At 42.9% G+C, this 22266-nt stretch overlaps 1 protein-coding gene across 1 annotated transcript in view; it reads left to right on the top strand.

Moving 5' to 3' along the window:
- LOC141167584 (olfactory receptor 1500-like) overlaps positions 1-21592 on the top strand; it is a 30104-nt gene extending 8512 nt beyond the window's left edge. Inside the window, exon 4 of the mRNA XM_073654973.1 lies at positions 21416-21592. Coding sequence (XP_073511074.1) covers positions 21416-21592 — 177 coding nt within the window. The remainder of the gene's footprint in view (positions 1-21415) is intronic.
- The last annotated feature ends 674 nt before the right edge of the window (positions 21593-22266 follow it).

Raw genomic sequence — 22266 nt, 5'->3', positions numbered from 1 at the left:
CTTATAAGGAATCCTCAACTGCAGATTCTTTGAGGACAACCAAACCATGTCACCAACAGCAAACAAAACCTCTTGACGTTTCCTGTTAAAATACTTCTTAGACTTTTTGTTAGCCTCTTGAAGGTTACAACGTACATCAGTCCAAACTGTCTCCAAATCACCGGAAAAATTCTCCTCCTCCGGCACAGCCGATACCAACTTGGAGAACGAACCAAATGACGGATGTCTCCCAGTACAACAAAAAAATGGAGAACACACAGCAGAAGAGGATGTATGGTTTTTAAGAGCAAATTCAGCAAGTGGCAGAAACTCAGACCACCCCTCTTGATTGTCTGCCACAAAACAATGCAAAAACTGCTCAACATCCTGTTTTTTTCTTTCTGTCTGTCCATTAGATTCAGGATGATACCCAGATGAAAATGACAAATGGACTCCCAACCTGTCACAAAAGGCACGCCAAAAACGAGCCACAAACTGAGGTCCCCTATCAGACACAATGTCGGTGGGAATGCCATGGAGTCTGACAATTTCCTTGACAAAAGCCTTAGCGAGTGTCTTAGCGCAGAGTAGTTTAATAAAAGGAACCAAGTGACACATCTTGCTAAAACGGTCCACGACCACCCAGATGACAGTGAAACCCTCGGACACAGGAAGGTCAGTAATAAAATCCATTGCAAGATGTGTTCAAGGTGCACAAGGAACCTCCAGAGGGCAAAGCAACCCCGCAGCAGAAGCATGTGAAGCCTTTGATCTAGCACACACCGTACATTGTCGCACCCATTTAATGATTTACTTCTGCCACCCAGGCCACCAAAAACTGCGACCTACCAGTCTCTTAGACTCATAAAGTCGTGGATGACCTGCCAACCGAGACTCATGATACTCTACAAACAACACTCTCCGAAAGGTTCTAGGTACAAACAACCTCCCATGGGGAGTGTTAGATGGGCATCCTCCTGGGCTTTCAGAATCCCATCTTCTGCAACGGAGTACAATGCAGCAATCACAACTCCTTCCTGTAAAATGCTCTCCTCCTCCTCGGTACCAACCATGTGAGAAAAGCTGCGAGATAAAGCATCAGCTTTAACATTCTTAGTACCAGGGATGTAAGTAACCGAAAAATTAAGCCGCGAAAAAAACAGTGCCCACCTAGCCTGACGGGCATTCAAGCACTTGACAGCATCTAGATAGATCAGATTCTTATGATCAGTGAAAACCTGAATGGGAAATTAAGCACCTTCCAAGAAATGACGCCAATGTTCAAATGCGAGTTTGATAGCCAGCAATTCCCAATTACCAACATCGTAATTAAGTTCGATTTCAGAAATTTTTTTTTGAAAAAAAAGCACAGGGATGAACCCCATCCTTGTTCTCCTGAAACAAAACTGCACCGACCCCCACCCAAGAAGCATCAACCTCCACCTAAAAAGGCTTGGTCTCATCAGGCTGCATAAGGATGGGGGCAGAACTGAACCTCTCTTTGAGATACACAAAAGCTTCAATGGCCTCAGTAGTCCACTGGACCGTATTCGCACCTTTCCTGGTGAGATCGGTCAGCGGCTTAACAATTATAGAAAAATTCTTAATGAATTTTCTGTAATAATTGGCGAAACCCAAAAATCTCTGTATCGATTTTAAACCAATAAGTCTAGGCCATTCCTGCACAGCCTGAACCTTCACCGGGTCCATCTCAAAGCACTCGCTGGAGATAATGTAGCCCAAATAACTAATTCTCTGCACAGCGAACTCGCATTTCTCCAGCTTAGCAAAAAGTAATTTGTCACTTAATAACTGCAATAACTCACGTACGCTCTGCCAATGAGACTCCAGATCTGGCGAATAAATCAAAATGTCATCCATATACACCACCACATTCTTACGAATCAAAGGTCTCAGGATGTCATTAATAAGGTTCTGAAAAAACGCTGGTGCATTGGTAAGACCCAAAGGCATAACCAGATTCTCAAAATGACCCACCGGAGTGTTAAAAGCAGTCTTCCATTCATCACCCTCCTTCATTCACAACAAATTGTATGCCTCCCGGAGATCAATTTTAGAGAACCACTTGGCCCCCACTAACTGGTTAAACAAGTCATGAATTAATGGCAGTGGGTAGGAATTGCGTACGGTAATTTTATTAATTTCTCGAAAGTCCAGACATGGATGTAAACCGCTGTCTTTATTTTTTTACAAAAAAAAATCCAACAGCCACAGGTGACTTAGAAGGTCTAATGTGACCAGCAGCCAAGCTCGTCTGTACGTATTCCACCAAGGCTTTTCTTTCAGGGATAGTAAGATTAAATAAGCGACTCTTGGGATGAGTAGCTCCAGGAACAAACTCAATGGTGCAATCATAGTCCCTATGAGGAGGTAGAAATTGTGACTCCTCCTCTGAAAAAAACTTCCAAAAATCCTGAATAGGTACAGGTAATTCCCCTCTTTCCACAGCAGCAATGCGACCGTTACAACATTTATCATAACGCTTAGGACTCCAAGACTTAATCTCATTAGTAGACCAGTTCAGTAAAGGATTGTGCAGTTTTAACCAAGGCAAACCTAACACTACTGGAGAAGGTAAATTATTTAATAGCACTTAATCCAAATTCTCTTGGTGAATGCCATTGATTGTGAGGGGCAATTCAGCAACCTTGTGAGTAACACATTTCAAAGGAGTGTTATCAACAGCAACCAAAGAAATTGGAGATGACAAAAGTTTAGGTTCCAATTTAAGTTTTTCCAAAACCCCTTATCAATTACATTGAGTGTAGAACCACAATCCACAAATACCTGAAATTCAATCAACTCCTCCTGCAATGAGGTACTCCCTGAAAGAAATACTCCCTTAGTGTTTAAACAAGCAATACAAGCGTAACTGACCTTTCTTTTTTCTTTGTTTAAGAGAAGCTCACAGTACTTAACAAAATGGTCAGATTTACCACAGTAAAAACAAGATCCCTTGGAAAACCTGCGGTCTTTTTCCTGAGAGCGGAGTGGCATCGCCCCAATCTCCATCGGTTCTCCGTCGTCCGAGCAGACCCTCTGATGACTAGGAGCAGCCATAGCAGGAGTTTTCTCCTCATTAATCCTGGCATGCAGTCTCCTGTTCACCCGTATAGCTAATTGCATGGCTTCTTGCAAGTTTCCAGGTGCAGGGAAAGCAATCAGCAGATCCTTAACCCTTTCACCTAGACCAGCAAGAAACAAACATTTTAACGCTGAATCATTCACTCTCACTTCAGAAGACAACCTTCTGAAGTGTGTACAATAATTTTCAACATCTCCTGACCCCTGCTTTAAACATCTCAGATGTGTCTCAGCAGAAGAGACTCGATCAGGATCATCATACAACAACCCCAAAGCAGGAAAAAATCTTCCACTGATCTAAAACACGGATCATTAGGTTGGAGAGAAAAGGCCCATCCATATGGTTCCTTGCGCAAAAGTGACATGATAAACCGAATGCGCTATGATTCATTCCCAGAGGACCTGAGTCTCAAACGAAAATATAATAAACAAGCATTTTTAAAGGAAAAAAAATCTTGTTGTTTACCATAAACAAAATCAGGCAGTCCTACCTTCGGTTCAACAAAATGTGCTCCAGGACAGCTACTCACGTGTTGCTGGAGCTCGGCCACCTCAAGAGACAATCCCTGCAGACGTTGAGCTAATTCCTGAACAGAAACCATGCTGACCTCCGGATCTCTTTCCTTAGGATTTTTTATTTTTTTTTTTATTTTGGGCTGGACTTACTGTTATGATCTGCTACAAGAACTAAGGAAAGATAGGAAAACTGTCCCAACAATAGGACTAAGCTGATTTCCTATGATGCAGCGGGCAACCTGTTCCTTGTGAACAGACCCGCCTTCGTCCTCAGCTAGTCTGAACGCAGACCAATAGATATAAGGGAGGGGTCCCTAAAAGTACTAAGGACTGGGATAAAATTGGACACCTCCTAGCAGAAGTTGTAGCAGAGCAAAAAGACAAACAGACTAAAATACTTAGAGGTCCAAGGACCAAGCAAACTATAGAGATAGGTACAAAGCACTTGGCTAGATTAAGAGTCAAAGTAACACTGAAGTCCAGCAAAGCCAGAAGTGCTGAGCTGGAATAAATAGGCAGCAGGTCACGTGACCACAAAATAGAAAAAAAACTAACAGGAGGGTTCTAACAAAACTTTGTACCCTAATTACCAATCAAACAGAACCCCCTCCCCAACCAATAACCTAGGTTATGATCATGGTTCAGCCTCCCATCTAAAGTTAGTAGTCATATTGTTTGAGGTCAGCCTATACTCTCCTTGGTATACCTAAACAAGTTGTATATTGGTTAGATGATTTTCAGTGTGACATATACAGTCATATGAAAAAGTTTGGGCACCCCTATTAATCTTAAGCTTAATGTTTTATAAAAATTGGTGTTTTTGCAACAGCTATTTCAGTTTGATATATGTAATAACTGTTGGATACAGTAATGTTTCTGCCTTGAAATGAGGTTTATTGTACTAACAGAAAATGTGCAATCTGCATTCAAACAAAATTTGACAGGTGCATAAGTATGGGCACCTCACCAGAAAAGTGACATTAATATTTAGTAGATCCTCCTTTTGCAAAAATAACAGCCTCTAGTCGCTTCCTGTAGCTTTTAATGAGTTCCTGGATCCTGGATGAAGGTATTTTTGACCATTCCTCTTTACAAAACAATTCCAGTTGAGTTAAGTTTGATGGTCGCCGAGCATGGACAGCCCTCTTCAAATGATCCCACAGATGTTCAATGATATTCAGGTCTGGGGACTGGGATGGCCATTCCAGAACATTGTAATTGTTCCTCTGCATGAATGCCTGAGTAGATTTGGAGCGGTGTTTTGGATCATTGTCTTGCTGAAAGATCCATCCACTGCGTAACTTCAACTTTATCACTGATTCTTGAACACTATTGCCAAGAATCTGCTGATACTGAGTGGAATCCATGCGTCCCTCAACTTTAACAAGATTCCCGGTGCCGGCATTGACCACACAGCCCCAAAGCATGATGGAACCTCCACCAAATTTTACTGTGGGTAGCAAGTGTTTTTCTTGGAATGCTGTGTTTTTTTGCCACCATGCATAACGCCTTTTTGTATGACCAAACAACTCAATCTTGGTTTCATCAGTCCACAGGACCTTCTTCCAAAAAGAAATAGGCTTCTTCAAATGTGCTTTTGCATACCTCAGCCGACTCTGTTTGTGCGTACTTGCAGAATCGGCTTCTTTCGCATCACTCTCCCATACAGCTTCTCCTTGTGCAAAGTGCGTTGTATAGTTGACCGATGCACAGTGACACCATCTGCAGCAAGTTGATGCCGCAGCTCTCTGGAGGTGGTCTGAGGATTGTCCTTGACAGATCTCACCATTCTTCTTCTCTGCCTTTCTGATGTTTTTCTTGTCCTGACACTTCTGGCCTTAACAAGAACTGTCCCTATGTTCTTCCATTTCCTTACTATGTTCCTCACAGTGGAAACTGACAGGTTAAATCTCTGAGACAGCTTTTTGTATCCTTACCCTGAACAACTATGTTGAATAATCTTTGTTTTCAGATCATTTGACAGTTGTTTTGAGGAGCCCATGATGCCACTCTTCAGAGGAGATTCAAACAGGAGAACAACTTGCAAGTGGCCACTTTAAGTAGCTTTTCTCATGATTGCATACACCTGGCTATAAAGTTCAAAGCTCAATGAGGTCACAAAACCAAAAAAAGTGCTTTAGTAGATCAGTAAAAAGTAGGCAGGAGTATTTAAAACAAGAAAATGATAAGGGTGCCCATACTTATGCACTGGTCAAATTTTGTTTGAATGCAGATTGCACATTTTCTGTTAGCACAATAAACCTCATTTCAAGGCAGAAACATTACTGTGTCCAACAGTTATTACATATATCAAACTGAAATAGCTGTTGCAAAAACACCAATTTTTATAAAACATTAAGCTTAAGATTAATAGGGGTGCCCAAACTTTTTCATATGACTGTATCTCTAACCATCCACTCAAAGGAAGATGCCTCGTTCCCAATTTCAAATATAACCATCCATTCAGATGAAAAATGCTTAATGCCCAAAAAATGCTTAATACCCGTTGCGTTTCACCACTAACTGTCATAGCGGCTTTTCAGGGGCAACACAAGTTAACAAGCCAATATATGGTTATGTATAACACATTACAGATAACAGTTTCTGTTTACTCCACTGAGAAATCAGCATATAAGTCTTCTTCCAGTGTCTCTCTTGCTGCAGCTTTTATTTAGAGATTCATCTAGTGTTTCCCATGACCTATAGAATTTGCTATTCCATCATCATTTATAAACACTCATCAGATCAGAGCCAATACACCTTTTGATGATATCGACCTGAGTTTGTCCTGCGTGACAGCGAGGCATATCAAGGATGTTCATGGGCAGAGCTGATTTTTTTTGTGCGAACAAGCCGGAACACCAAACACAAACCCGAATTTGAAATGCCAAACAAATTCGCTCAACAATACTCAATTTGGTCATGAAGGATGAGGATGCGGAGAAGGAGGAGGACAAGAGCAAATAGAAAAAATCAGGAAGCTTATACCCATATCTGGGTGTGAAGACAGAGGTGCATGGGAATAGAGATAGACTTCCCCCGAAAAAAGACACCTTATTTGAGTTTATGTTACGCTGCTATCATTCGGTGGTGTTGAGAAGCCTGGCCCAATCGAGCCCTTGTTCATTTTTATAAGAGTCAGCCGTTCAGCATTTTCAGTTGACAGGCGGGATGTGCCTATTGGTTATAATTCTACTGGTGGCACTATAAACCAGCTCTGACAAAATGCTAGCGGCAGGATAGGCCAGGACCTCCAAGGTGTAGAGAACCAGTTCATGCCACGTGTCCAGCTTGGATATCCAATAATTATAAGGCACAGAGGAATCATGGAGGACATTGGTACTGTCAGCAAGGTACTCCCTCAGCATCTTCAGTAACTTTTCCTTCCTTGGGAGAGTAGCCCGCGCATCAGGGCTTGTGCGATGGGAGGGTCAGAGAAAACTGTCCCAGGGCTTTTACAATGTTCCTCTCACTCTGCTTGATTGCATGTGTCTTTCTCGTCTGTATTCCTTGGTTGTCCAATGAAATGTGACCTCTGCCGCCAGCGTTTTCAGATAGGAATTTTTCTTAATAATTCCGCAACAAGGGCCTTCTTGTACTGCCCCATTTTTGTAGGCCTGTCCTGCGTGGGGATAAGAGACAAAGTTCTTCTTGTAGCGTGAGTCTAGAAGTGTCACCAACCAATAATGACTGTCAACCAAAATTTGGACAACCCGAGCGTTACGGTAAAAGCAGTGTAACATAATCTCACTCATGTGTGCCAGACTGCAAAGAGGCAAGACTTCCATGTCCTCACCAAGAGGACAACTGACCATGCTCTCCTCCTCATCCTTGTCCTCTTCCTCCACCTCCCTGTCCTCAGGCCAACCACACTGAACAGACGGTTTGACAGTTGTGCAGGTAGTACCGTCTACAGTGCCGGAAACTAGCTCCAGTTCTTCCTTCTCCTACTCCTCTTCCTCATTGTCACCCAATCCATGTTGGGATTAGATAAGGCTGGGCTGTGTGGAATGTCATCGTGCTCCGCCTGCAATGCATCCTCTTTAATTGTGAGCAGAGAGCGTTTCAGAAGACAGAGAAGCAGGATGGTGACACTAATTATGGCGTCATCGCCGCTCACCATCTTGGTGAAGTCCTCAAAGTTTTAGGGGATGGTACATATGTTTGACATCCATGTCCACTCCTGAGGTTTTATGTGTGGAGTCTGACCAGAATACCGATGGCCTAGTTGATGCTGGTAGTCAAAAACTGCCCTCTAAGCTGAAGGATGCAAACACTGCTGAAGCACGGCAAGGGCGACAGAAGCTGTAGCTGACTTTCTAAAATGGGCACACAGGCGGCGTACTTTGACAAGCCTATCCAACAGATCCGTGTAGGTTTTGAGAAACCACTGAACCAGGTCAAGCACATGGGCCAGGCATCGTAGATGTGTGAGCCCGCCTCGCCTCAGAGTCACCACCATGTTCCGGCCATTGTCACTCATGACCATGCCTGGCTGTAGGGTCAGCGGTGTCAGCCACAGATCTGCCTGCTCTTTCAGAGCTGTCCACAACTCTTCAGCGTTGTGCGGTTTGCCACCTAAGCATATTAGCTTCATCACAGCCTGCTGTTGCTTGGCCGAGGAAGTGCTGCAGTGCTTCCAGCTTGCGACTGAAGTGATCATTATGGAGATGGAGGCTGAAGAGGAGAAGGAGAAGATGCAGGAACGGTAGAATATGGGGGCAACCGTCATTGACCCAGGGCCCGCAATTCTTAATGTCCTGAGGATGTGTTCCTTCCCAAGGTCCGACTGGTTCCCGGCTTCCACTATGTTATCCCAGTGTGCCATCAGCGAGATGTACTGTCCCTGCCCACAAGCACTTTTCCATGTGTCTCAGGTTCGAGGGACGGCCGCCGCCAACAGGTTGCAGAAAGCTTCCATCTCCACGAGCCAAAAAGGCAACATTTCGAGTCCAAGCACTTGCGAATTGTATGAATTTAGTAATATGGCCTGTGGGGCATTGGATGCAAATTTGCGCTTGCATTCCAAGGAATGGGGTAGGGACAATTGAACACTGCGCTGGGACAAAGACATGGACGTGCTTGCTGATGGTGCTAGGTGAAAGTGTTCAAAGACAGGTGCAGGGCAGGAGGCATCTTGGCATGCACCATGGACAGGGGATTGGCGTGCACGCACAACAGCGGAATAGGCAGTGGTGTCACCCACAGAAACCATCGGTGGACCCTGGGGTTCGGCCCACTTAGTCGGGTGCTTTGCTGCCAAGTACCTGATCATGCTGGTGGTGGTCAGGTTGCTAGTTTTGCTACCCCCGCTGATGCTGGCCTGGCAGTTGGTGCAAATGGCCTTTTTGGGGTTATCTGCAGAGTCTTTAAAAATCATTAAGACTCGGGAAGACTTAACAGTTGTACTGGCAACTTCCGTTGTGTTGAAGTTATGAGGAACAGTTTCACACCTTGTGTCTGCGGCCACCTCACTGCTTCATCCTGCCTATTGTGGTGCTATGCCTCTCTCCTCCTGTGTGCTGCTGTCCTCGCTCTGTATGTCCCTCTTCCAGGTTGGGTCAGTTACTATATCATCCACCACCTCGTCTTCCACTTCCACACCCTGGTCTTCCTCCTGACTTTCTGGCAATTGTGTCTCATCATCATCATCACCACCTCTTGCGACAGTAATTGCACATTCCCACCATCACCATCGTGTGACCATGGCTGCTCCAATATTTGGGCATCGCAACACGCGTTCTCCTCTTGACTCGCTTGAAGCTGGCCGGGCGACAGGCCCGAATCTACAAATGGAAAAATGAACAGCTCTTCTGAGTGTCCAAATGTAGGATCATTTTCTCCGGGCACTCGGCATGGTGGGAGGAAGGAGGATCAGTTTGAGGAATATGTGGTCCAGACTCATGGCTTCTGAGACTTGACCGTGTGGAAAATAGGGTGATGGTGGTGGTGTACTGCGGTCCCCTATTAATTGGGACTGCAAGGTTGAGCAACAAAATGTGGGTGTTTGTTGAGGCTCAATTTCAGCTTGCCCATGGCCAATTCCTCGGCCTCTGCATGCACAGTCATCATCACGTCAACTTCCACATCCCTCGCCTAGAACCTTGCCCATTTTTAATTGAGGACAATATTTTCCACGTTCACGAGAAATGGCTGATTTTGGAACGCAGTTATATGTGATACTCCTCACAGGGAACCACAATTTTAAATAGCAGGCCAGTAATATACTAATACTATTCTACACAGAGATGTAGTTTGAATAGCTTGACCGACACACTGCAACTAAATGAAAATGGAAGAAATGTCTGATTTTGGAACACTCTTATAGGTGTTATGTCTGACTGAAAACCCCGGTTTTAAATAGCAGGCCTGTAATTTGCTAATACTTTTCCTCCCAGATACCTAGTTTTTTCACTGTTTTCAGAACATTAACAATAAGAACATGGAAGAGTCCAGGAGCCATTTGGTGAGCTGCATATCCTGCTACATGTTCACAGACTTGCCAGTGGAAAAGCCAAACTTCACATGCCAGAAATGCAAGCTTGTGTCCCTGTTGGAGGAAAAGTTGCGAAATCTAGAAGAGAGGTTAACTACCTTGAAAATCATTAAGGAAGGTGAAGAGTTCTTAGACAGAGCAGAATTATCTCTTCATGATTCAGAAAGAGAAGAAATTCGAACTGCACCTGATGAAACAGAGGAATGGAAGCATGTGACCCACAGAAGCAGGAGGATCGAGAGGCAGTCAGCACCCATACTGCTCAGGAACCAGTACCAGGCTCTCACGCAGGAGAACCATGAAGAAATACAGCAAAATAAGACTTTGCCAGCAATGAATAACCTTGTAAGCCCTCAGAATCCTCCTGGATGGAAAAAGAAGAATGTTGTGAAGAAAAAACGGAGAGTGGTGGTCATGGGGGATTCCCTGTTGAGAGGAACAGAGGCCGCTATCTGCAGACCAGACATAACCTCAAGAGAAATGTGCTGTCTTCCAGGAGCAAAAATTAAAGATGTGTCTGACAGGATATCAAGACTCTTCAGACCTACAGATCACTACCCATTCCTGCTAATACATGTGGGGACAAATGACACCGCAAGAAAGGACCTGGAAACCATCTGCAGTGACTTTGAAGACTTAGGCAAGAAAGTGAAAGAATTGGGAGTGCAGGTGGTCTTCTCATCCATCCTCCCAGTGGATGGCCATGGAACAATGAGGTGGAATAAGATTCTACAGGTGAACAACTGGCTACGTCGATGGTGCCGTCAACAAGGATTTGGATTTCTGGATCACGGAATGAATTACCTATACGATGGACTACTTGCTAGAGATGGGGTGCACCTTACGAAGACTGGAAAACATGTATTTGGAAGTCGCCTTGCTACACTCATCAGAAGAGCTTTAAACTAGAACAATGTGGGAAGGGAAGCAAAAGGCAAGAAAAAGCCATACAGCTGACAAATACTATTGAGATCTCTGCTACTGGAAGTGGAAAGGAAGAACAAAGACAAAACAATTTAAATAATAAAAATATGGGAGGAAGAGAAACCAATCACAAACTAAAATGTTTTTATACAAATGCACAAAGCATGGGCAACAAACAAGGAGAATTGGAACTACTAATGCAGGAAAAGGAATATGATGTCATTGGAATCACTGAAACTTGGTGGGACGATACACATGATTGGAATAAAAGGCTAAAAGGATACAACTTATTTGCAAGAAACAGACTTGATAAACGAGGAGGAGGTGTTGCATTGTATGTTAGAAAAGCGAATATCTGCACAGAGATTGAAGCTTCAGAGACTGGGAGTTCTGTGGAAACTGTTTGGGTAAGAATACAAGGAGAGAACAACGGAAAGGACACCATTGTAGGCATTTACTACAGGCCACCTGGGCAAGCTGAAGATATGGATGAACTCTTTATGTATCAAATGACCAAGTTCTCCAAAAAATATGACGTAGTGGTCATGGGAGATTTCAACTATCCAGACATTTGTTGGGAATCTCTCTCAAGTAAAACTAACAGGTCAAGCAAATTCTTATCCTCTCTTGCTGACAACTTTATCTTCCAAAAGGTAGGGGAGAAAACAAGGGGATCTGCTACTTTGGATCTAATCCTTATAAACAGGGAGGAAATGGTTGAGGAGGTAAAGGTGGCTGGGACCCTAGGAGGCAGCGATCATGCTATTATAGAATTTTGGATAACTAGAGGAGGAAGACATGTGAAGACTCAGACTTCAAGGTTAGATTTTAGAAAGGCAGATTTTAAGAGACTCAGAAAGAGAATAGGAGGGATCCAATGGCTGGATGTCCTTAAGGACAAAAATGTCCAGGAAGGATGGGAAATTTTTAAAAATGAGATTCTCAAAGCACAATCGTTAACAATCCCGAAAAGTAGGAAGAATGGGAAGCATTTAAGGAAACCAGGATGGATGAACACAGAACTTAAACACATGCTAAAAAGAAAGAAAGAAATGTTTATTAAATGGAAAGAGGGAGGCATATCTAAAGAAGATTATAATGCAGTCTGCAGATCCTGCAGGGCACGTATCAGGTTAGCTAAAGCTGACAATGAATTAAGGCTTGCAAGAGATGCCAAAAGCAATAAAAAAGGATTTTGGGGGTTTGTCAAAAGTAAAAGAAAAGTCAAAGATGCTATAGGATTTTTACAGGATGAAAATGGAGAAATGGTAAGAGAGGATGTTGAGAAGGCCGAACTTTTTAATTCCTATTTTGCATCTGTTTTCTCTCAGAAAGAAAATGTAACATCAACTGATCTTCACTGTCCTTTTAAAGGAATAGAGGAATCCAAGTTATCTGTAAACAGAAAGATTGTGAGGGAATATTTAGCTAACATAAATGAGTTCAAGTCTCCAGGTCCAGATGAATTACACCCCAGAGTACTGAAGGAGATCGTAGAAGAAATTTTAGAACCACTCTCCATAATCTTTGAAAATTCTTGGAGAACAGGAGAAGTCCCAGAAGCCTGGAGAAGAGCAAATGTTGTTCCTATCATCAAAAAGGGGAAGAAGGTGGACCCAGGGAACTATAGGCCGGTGAGTCTGACTTCTATACCAGGAAAGATCTTTGAACAAATTATTAAACAACATGTATGTAAGTACATGGATAAGAATGAAGTGATTAACCAGAGTCAGCATGGGTTTGTAACTAACAAGTCATGTCAGACTAACTTAATTTCCTTCTATGACAGAATCACTGACTGGGTGGATCAGGGAAATGCTGTAGATATAGTATATCTTGACTTCAGCAAAGCATTTGACAAAGTATCTCACACCATCCTTATTGAAAAAATGACCAAGTATGCAATGGACCAGGCAACTGTTAGGTGGATTCATAACTGGCTTAGTGATCGGACTCAAAGGGTGGTTGTAAATGGCTTCACATCCAGCTGGATGAATGTCTCAAGTGGGGTACCACAGGGCTCCGTCCTGGGACCTGTATTGTTCAACATCTTTATCAATGATTTAGATGAAGGAATTGAGGGTAAACTGATTAAATTTGCTGATGACAAAAAAGCTAGGAGGGATAGCTAATACTAGAGAAGAGAGAGAGAGGATTCAAAAAGACCTAAATAAACTGGAGCGGTGGGCAGCAACCAACAGAATGGTTTTTAACAGGGAAAAATGCAAAGTACTACATCTGGGCAATAAAAATGAAAAAAGCATATACAGAATGGGAGGAATAGAGCTAAGCAACAGTACATGTGAAAAAGACTTAGGTATACTAATAGATCATAGACTGAACATGAGTCAACAGTGTGATGCAGCAGCAAAAAAGGCAAATACAATTCTGGGATGTATTAACAGAAGCATACAGTCTAGATCACGTGAAGTCATTATCGGTCTTTACTCCTCTTTGGTCAGACCTCATCTGGAATACTGTGTACAGTTTTGGGCACCACATTTTAAAAAAGACATAGACAAACTGGAGCAAGTTCAGAGAAGAGCGACCAGAATGGTGACTGGTCTGCAAACCATGTCCTATGAGGAACGGTTGCAGGATTTGGGAATGTTTAGCTTGCAAAAAAGAAGACTGAGAGGAGACTTAATAGCTGTCTACAAATATGTCAAGGGCTGTCACATTGTAGAAGGATCATCTTTATTCTCATTTGCACAAGGAAAGACTAGAAGCAATGGGATGAAACTAAATGGGAGGAGACACAGATTAGATATTAGAAAAAACTTTTTGACAGTTAGGGTGATTAATGAGTGGAACAGGCTGCCACGAGAGGTGGTGAGTTCCCCTTCAATGGACGTCTTCAAACAGAGGCTGGACAGACATCTGTCTGAGATGATCTAGTGAATCCTGCTTTGAGCAGGGGGTTGGACCAGATGACCCAGGAGGTCCCTTCCAACTCTACCATTCTATGATTCTATGATTCTATGAATAGCTTGACCAATACACTGTGACGTAATGAAAATGGAAGAAATGTCTGATTTTGGAACAGTCTTATAGGTGATATGTCTGACAGAGAACCACGGTTTTAAGTAGCAGGCCTGTAATTTCCTAATACTATTCTTCACAGACACCTAGTGTGAATAGCTTTACCGACACACTGCAAAAGAATGTAAAAGGAGGCCAATATTTTTCACATTCAGTTTAAATTTATAGATTTTTATCGCTGAAATATGGAACAGATCTGGATTTATTCTGCAGTGAGAACAAGCAAATGGAGCAGAAAAATGGTGTACTCTAGATTGCTTTTTAAGCAAATAAAAAGGATTAAGGTAATTTTTTTTTCGTTTCTATGTCTAGAAATACAGTCATATGAAAAAGTTTGGGCACCCCTATTAATCTTAAGCTTAATGTTTTATAAAAATTGGTGTTTTTGCAACAGCTATTTCAGTTTGATATATGTAATAACTGTTGGACACAGTAATGTTTCTGCCTTGAAATGAGGTTTATTGTGCTAACAGAAAATGTGCAATCTGCATTCAAACAAAATTTGACCAGTGCATAAGTATGGGCACCCTTATCATTTTCTTGTTTTAAATACTCCTGCCTACTTTTTACTGATCTACTAAAGCACTTTTTTTGGTTTTGTGACCTCATTGAGCTTTGAACTTTATAGCCAGGTGTATGCAATCATGAGAAAAGCTACTTAAAGTGGCCACTTGCAAGTTGTTCTCCTGTTTGAATCTCCTCTGAAGAGTGGCATCATGGGCTCCTCAAAACAACTGTCAAATGATCTGAAAACAAAGATTATTCAACATAGTTGTTCAGGGTAAGGATACAAAAAGCTGTCTCAGAGATTTAACCTGTCAGTTTCCACTGTGAGGAACATAGTAAGGAAATGGAAGAACATAGGGACAGTTCTTGTTAAGGCCAGAAGTGTCAGGACAAGAAAAACATCAGAAAGGCAGAGAAGAAGAATGGTGAGATCTGTCAAGGACAATCCTCAGACCACCTCCAGAGAGCTGCGGCATCAACTTGCTGCAGATGGTGTCACTGTGCATCGGTCAACTATACAACGCACTTTGCACAAGGAGAAGCTGTATGGGAGAGTGATGCGAAAGAAGCCGATTCTGCAAGTACGCACAAACAGAGTCGGCTGAGGTATGCAAAAGCACATTTGAAGAAGCCTATTTCTTTTTGGAAGAAGGTCCTGTGGACTGATGAAACCAAGATTGAGTTGTTTGGTCATACAAAAAGGCGTTATGCATGGTGGCAAAAAAACACAGCATTCCAAGAAAAACACTTGCTACCCACAGTAAAATTTGGTGGAGGTTCCATCATGCTTTGGGGCTGTGTGGTCAATGCCGGCACTGGGAATCTTTTTAAAGTTGAGGGACGCATGGATTCCACTCAGTATCAGCAGATTCTTGGCAATAGTGTTCAAGAATCAGTGATAAAGTTGAAGTTACGCAGTGGATGGATCTTTCAGCAAGACAATGATCCAAAACACCGCTCCAAATCTACTCAGGCATTCATGCAGAGGAACAATTACAATGTTCTGGAATGGCCATCCCAGTCCCCAGACCTGAATATCATTGAACATCTGTGGGATCATTTGAAGAGGGCTGTCCATGCTCGGCGACCATCAAACTTAACTCAACTGGAATTGTTTTGTAAAGAGGAATGGTCAAAAATACCTTCATCCAGGATCCAGGAACTCATTAAAAGCTACAGGAAGCGACTAGAGGCTGTTATTTTTGCAAAAGGAGGATCTACTAAATATTAATGTCACTTTTCTGGTGAGGTGCCCATACTTATGCACCTGTCAAATTTTGTTTGAATGCAGATTGCACATTTTCTGTTAGTACAATAAACCTCATTTCAAGGCAGAAACATTACTGTATCCAACAGTTATTACATATATCAAACTGAAATAGCTGTTGCAAAAACACCAATTTTTATAAAACATTAAGCTTAAGATTAATAGGGGTGCCCAAACTTTTTCATATGACTGTACCTGTACAGCATCAGCAGACAGGATATTCAATGGACCCTCTTCTGCTGTATCATTCACTGCAGTTTGCCACATACACTGCCTGCCTAGAACTGATTATATGCAGCTGGATTAGTCCTCAGGAGGACTGTTAGTTCAGATGGATATATATATATATATATATGTTGTGGAGTACCTATACTAACAGGCCGTTCAATGGACCGTCTTGCACTATATGCACTGAAGTCTGCCACATAGACTGCCTGCCTGCCTAACTCCTGCTATCACCACTGAATATATGCAGCTGGATTAGTCCTCAGGAGTACTGTTAGTTCAGTTGTATATACACTGCTCAAAAATATAAAGGGAACACTTAAACAACCGAATATAACTCCAAGTAAGTCAAACTTCTGTGAAATCAAACTGTCCACTTAGGAAGCAACATTGATGGACAATCAATTTCACATGCTGTTGTGCAAATGGAATAGACAATAGATGGAAATTATTGGCAATTTTCAAGACCCATTCAAAAAAGGAGTGGTTCTGTAGGTGGGAACCACTTACCACATCTCAGTACCAATGCTTTCTGGCTGATGTTTTGGTCACTTTTGAATGTTGGCTGTGCTTTCACATTCGTGGTAGCATGAGACGGACTCTACAACCCACTGAAGTTTTCAGGTAGTGCAGCTCATCCAGAATCAGTGTCCAGAGGCTGGAGGTGCTACCAGGAGACAGGCCAGTACACCAGGAGACGTGGAGGGGGCCGAAGGAGGGCAACAACCCAGCAGCAGGACCACTACCTCAGCATTTGTGCAAGAAGGAACAGGAGGAGCACTGCCAGAGCCCTGCAAAATGACCTCCAGCAGGCCACAAATGTGCATGTGTCTGCACAAACGGTTAGAAGCCGACTCCATGAGGGTGGTATGAGGGCCCAACATCCACAGATGGGGGTTGTGCTCACAGCCTAACACCATGCAGGACGCTTGGCATTTGCCACAGAACACCAGGATTGGCAAAGTCGCCAGTGGCGCCCTGTGCTCATCACAGATGTGACAGACGTGACAGAGTCTGGAGACGCCGTGGAGAGCGATCTGCTGACTGCAATATTCTTCAGCATGACCGGTTTGGCAGTGGGTCAGTAATGGTGTGGGGTGGCATTTCTTTGGAGGGACGCACAGCCCACCATGTGCTCGCCAGAGGTTGCCTGACTGCCACTAGGTACCGATTTGAGATCCTCAGACCCCTTGTGAGACCATATGCTGGTGCGGTTGGCCCTGGGTTCCTCCTAATGCAGGGCCATGCCGACCTCATGTGGCTGGAGTGTGTCAGCAGTTCCTGCAAGATGAAGGCATTGAAGCTATGGACTGGCCCACCCTTTCCCCAGACCTGAATCCGATTGAACACATCTGGGACATAATGTCTCGCTCCATCCACCAACGCTACGCTGCACTACAGACTGTCCAGGAGTTGGCGGAGGCTTTAGTCCAGGTCTGGGAGGAGATCCGACGGAAGACCATCCGCAACCTCACCAGGAGCATGCCCAGGCATTGTTGGAAGGTCTTACTGGCAAGTGGAGGTCACACACTATACTGAGCCTCATTTTGACTTGTTTTAAGGACATTAGATCAAAGTTGGATCAGCCTGTAGTGTGTTTTTCCACTTTAATTTTGAGGGTGACTCCAAATCCAGGCCTTCATTGGTTAATAAATTTGATTTCCATTGATGATTTGTGCGTGATTTTCTTGTCAGCACATTCAGCTTTGAACAGAACAAAGTATTCAATGAGAATATTTCATTCATTCAGATCTAGGATGTGTTATTTGAGTGTTCCCTTTATTTTTTTGAGCAGTGTATATATATGCTGTATATATATATTATATATACAGAACAGACCAAAAGTTTGGATACACCTTCTCATTTAAAGATTTTTCTGTATTTTCATGACTATGAAAATTGTACATTCACACTGAAGGCATCAAAACTATGAATTAACACAAGTGGAATTATATACTTAACAAAAAAGTGTGAAACAACTGAAAATATGTCTTATATTCTAGGTTCTTCAAAGTAGCCACCTTTTGCTTTGATGATGGCTTTGCACACTCTTGGCATTCTCTTGATGAGCTTCAAGAGGTCGTCACCGGAAATGGTCTTAAAACAATCTTGAAGGAGTTCCCAGAGATGCTGAGCCCTTGTTGGCCCTTTTGCCTTCACTCTGCGGTCCAGCTCACCCCAAACCATCTCGATTGGGTTCAGGTCTGGTGACTGTGGAGGCCAGGTCATCTGGCGTAGCCCCCCATCACTCTCTTTCTTGGTCAAATAGCTCTTACACAGCCTGGAGGTGTGTTTGGGGTCATTGTCCTGTTGAAAAATAAATGATGGTCCAACTAAACACAAACCGCATGGAATAGCATGCCACTGCAAGATGCTGTGGTAGCCATGCTGGTTCAGTATGCCTTCAATTTTAAATAAATCCCCAACAGTGTAACCAGCAAAGCCCCCCCACACCATCACACCTCCTCCTCCATGCTTCACGGTGGGAACCAGGCGTGTAGAGTCCATCCGTTCACCTTTTCTGCGTCGCACAAACACACGGTGGTTGGAACTAAAGATCTCAAATTTGGACTCATCAGACCAAAGCACAGATTTCCACTGGTCTAATGTCCATTCCTTGTGTTCTTTAGCCCAAACAAGTCTCTTCTGCTTTTTGCCGGTCCTTAGTAGTGGTTTCCTAGCAGCTATTTTACCATGAAGGCCTGCTGCACAAAGTCTCCTCTTAACAGTTGTTGTAGAGATGTGTCTGCCGCTAGAACTCTGTGTGGCATTGACCTGGTCTCTAATCTGAGCTGCTGTTAACCTGCAATTTCTGAGGCTGGTGACTTGGATAAACTTATCCTCAGAAGCAGAGGTGACTCTTGGTCTTCCTTTCCTGGGGTGGTCCTCATGTGAGCCAGTTTCTTTGTAGCACTTGATGGTTTTTGCAACTGCACTTGGGGACACTTTCAAAGTTTTCCCAATTTTTCGCACTGACTGACCTTCATTTCTTAAAGTAATGATGGCCACTCGTTTTTCTTTACTTAGCTGCTTTTTTCTTGCCATAGTACAAATTCTAACAGTCTATTCAGTAGGACTATCAGCTGTATATCCACCTGACTTCTGCACAACACAACTGATTTTCCCAACCCCATTTATAAGGCAAGAAATCCCACTTACTAAACCTGACAGGGCACACCAGTGAAGTGAAAACCATTTCCGGTGACTACCTCTTGAAGCTCATCAAGAGAATGCCAAGAGTGTGCAAAGCAGTCATCAAAGCAAAAGGTGGCTACTTTGAAGAACCAAGAATATAAGACATATTTTCAGTTGTTTCACACTCTTTTGTTAAGTATATAATTCCACATGTGTTAATTCATAGTTTTGATGCCTTCAGTGTGAATGTACAATTTTCAAAATCATGAAAATACAGAAACATCTTTAAATGAGAAGGTGTGTCCAAACTTTTGGTCTGTACTGTATATATATATATATATATATATATATATATATATATATGTATTTATATATATATAATTATATATATATATATATACTGTATATATAAAATTTTCTCAGATTTTCCCAAATTACCTATATGAATTGCAGTCATTGTAATTTTCCAGTCAAATAACTATTAGAGTACAACTGAACTGTTTTTGTACAAACTGCCTATGATAACAGTATATTTTTAAAAAAATAAAACACTCAAACTGCACTCAAAATGCATGTTCCAAATTATTATGCACAGCAGAGTTTTCAATCTTTTAATTTTAATAAAGAACAAAAAAAATGGTCATTTTTGAAATTATAAGCATTAGCAGGTTATTACAAAGTGAAATCAAACAGTTTTCAACTCAAAACTTTATTCTAGGTGATGTTACATTTGCACATAGGACCCCTTGTTGGAAAGGAGCTTCTGAACTCTCTCGTCCATTGAATTTGTCAGGTTTTGGATGGTATCTGCTTCAGTTGTTTTGCATGAGGACAGAATACCCTCCCAGAGCTGTTGCTTAGATGTGAACCGCCTCCCGCCATCATAGACACTCCTTTTGATGATGCTCCAGAGGTTCTCAATGGGGTTGAGGTCAGGGGAGCATGGGGGCCACACCATAAGTTTGTCCCCTTTTATTCCCATAGCAGCCAGAGATGCAGATGTGTTATGTACAGCATGAGACGGTGCATTATCATGCATGAAAATGATCTTGCTAAGGAATACACGGTTCTTCTTCTTGAACCATGGCAGGAAGTGCTGTTTGAGAAACTCAACATACATTATGGAGTTCATCTTTAACCCTTCAGGGATCCTAAAGGGGCCGACAGTCTCTCTCCCCATGATTCCAGCCCAAAACATTACTCCACCTCCTCCTTGTTGGCGCCGTAGCCGTGTTTGCATGGGGTGTCCATCAACCAGCCATCCTCCACTCCATCCATCTGGACCATCGAGCGTTGCACAGCACTCATCCGTGAACAAAACAGTTTTGAAGTCAGTCTTCATATATTGTTTGGCCCACTGGAGCCGTTTTTGCTTGTGTGCAGTGGATAGAGGAGGTCGACAGGATGTCTTACGCACAGCTGCAAACCTCTGAAGGACCCTGCATCTTGGAGGCACCAGCAGCTTCAAAAACTAGTCTGCTGCTATGACTAGGCATTTTTGCCACTGCTCTTTTAACCTGACATAATTGCCTGTAGGAAAGAGTCCTCAATTTTCCCTTATCAGCACGCACACGTGTGTGCTGTGAATCAGCTACATAATTCTTGATTGTGCGATGATCAGGATGAAGTGTCTTGGCAATGTTGATTGTAGTCATACCTTGACCTAAGCACTCCACAATTTGTTGCTTCTCAGCAGCCGACACATCCTTTTTCTTTCCCATTTTGGCAGAAAATGTAGGCTGCTTAATAATGTGGGACATCCTTCTTAAGTAGTCTTGCCTTTCATTGGAAACAACTGCCAAACTATCTAGCACAGGTGTCTGCAACTGCTTACAGTAATATAAAGAGCACTGACACACATCACCATCAATGAGTTTAACTCACAAACAAAAAAATTCTTACCTTATCACTCCTAAACACTTTTTGCATAATAATTTGGAACAGAGTGTAGTGCTAAGTATCTGCGGTCTATTCTAGATGCTGCTTTAACTTTAACTGTCATATTTCCCCTAGTACTGCATGAGTTAATGCCAGTTCTATTGCCTGTCCTGCATGATGTAAGTTAATGTGAGTCTCCTCCCCCTAGCCTTTAGGTAGCCTCTCCTTCCACCAGGTGATGCTCCTGATAGAGTTTCATTCTATACCTGAAGCTTTGCTCTGCTGACCTGTTTGTTTGTGCTGCTGAAATCCTTTCCTTTGAAGTTGCTGTACCTTTTCAGCGCAGATTTGGCAACAATGAGGAGGTGGAGGCTGAGGAAGAGGAGGAGCAACAAGAGCGGGCCAAGAGCACAAAAGAGGCTAGTACCCACACAAGCTTCGACCCATCTCTCCTACTTCGATGGACTGAGAAAGGGAAAGAGGAGGAAGAGATTGAGGATGAGGAGGAGGAGTTGTAGAGAAGAAATCATGATGAAGACAGGTAAATGTTGGCAGTAGGGACCTTGGCACATATGGCAGACTTTATGTTCTGCTACCTTTCCCATAACCCTCGCGTTACATTCATCTTGCACAAGAAAGGTTACTGGATATTCATCAAAATGAACAAGGGCTGGATTGGGCCAGACTTCTCAACACCACCGAATAATAGCATCGTAACATAAACTCCAATCCAGTGTCTTTTCTTCGGAGTTGTATACCCATTCACCTTTTCACACCCACACATGGGTATACGCTTCCTGATTTTGGCTATTTGCTCTTGTCCTCCTCCTTCTCCTCATCCTCCACCACCTTATCACCAGGGTGACCGTTGTCCGTGATGCAACACGCACTTAATTTTTGTAAAGATTGTTTATGATGCCCGTAAAAATAATTTTTTATATAGTATGTTCATGTATACCCCCCAGGGGTAAATGTTTGTCAGCCCATACACTTAGTGCATGGGCATTTCAAGTATAGGAGGACCTCTCCTTTCTAATGGGAAAATTTTTTTATGAGGCCCTCCTCACGTCTCTTCAAAGGGGCATTGAAGTGCCTCCAAATTATAGGCAGCCCTTGCATTTACTGCATAGGCCAACACTATAGGAGACTCTCGCCTTTCTAATGGGAATTTGTCATTACTGTGGCCCAGCTC

Source organism: Phyllobates terribilis, unplaced genomic scaffold (assembly GCF_046119375.1).
Source record: "Phyllobates terribilis strain yellow unplaced genomic scaffold, ASM4611937v1 Scaffold_11__3_contigs__length_659146591, whole genome shotgun sequence".
NCBI lineage: Eukaryota > Metazoa > Chordata > Amphibia > Anura > Dendrobatidae > Phyllobates > Phyllobates terribilis.
The sequence above is the reverse complement of the archived record's forward strand: the minus strand, read 5'-3'. Positions and strand labels throughout refer to the sequence as shown.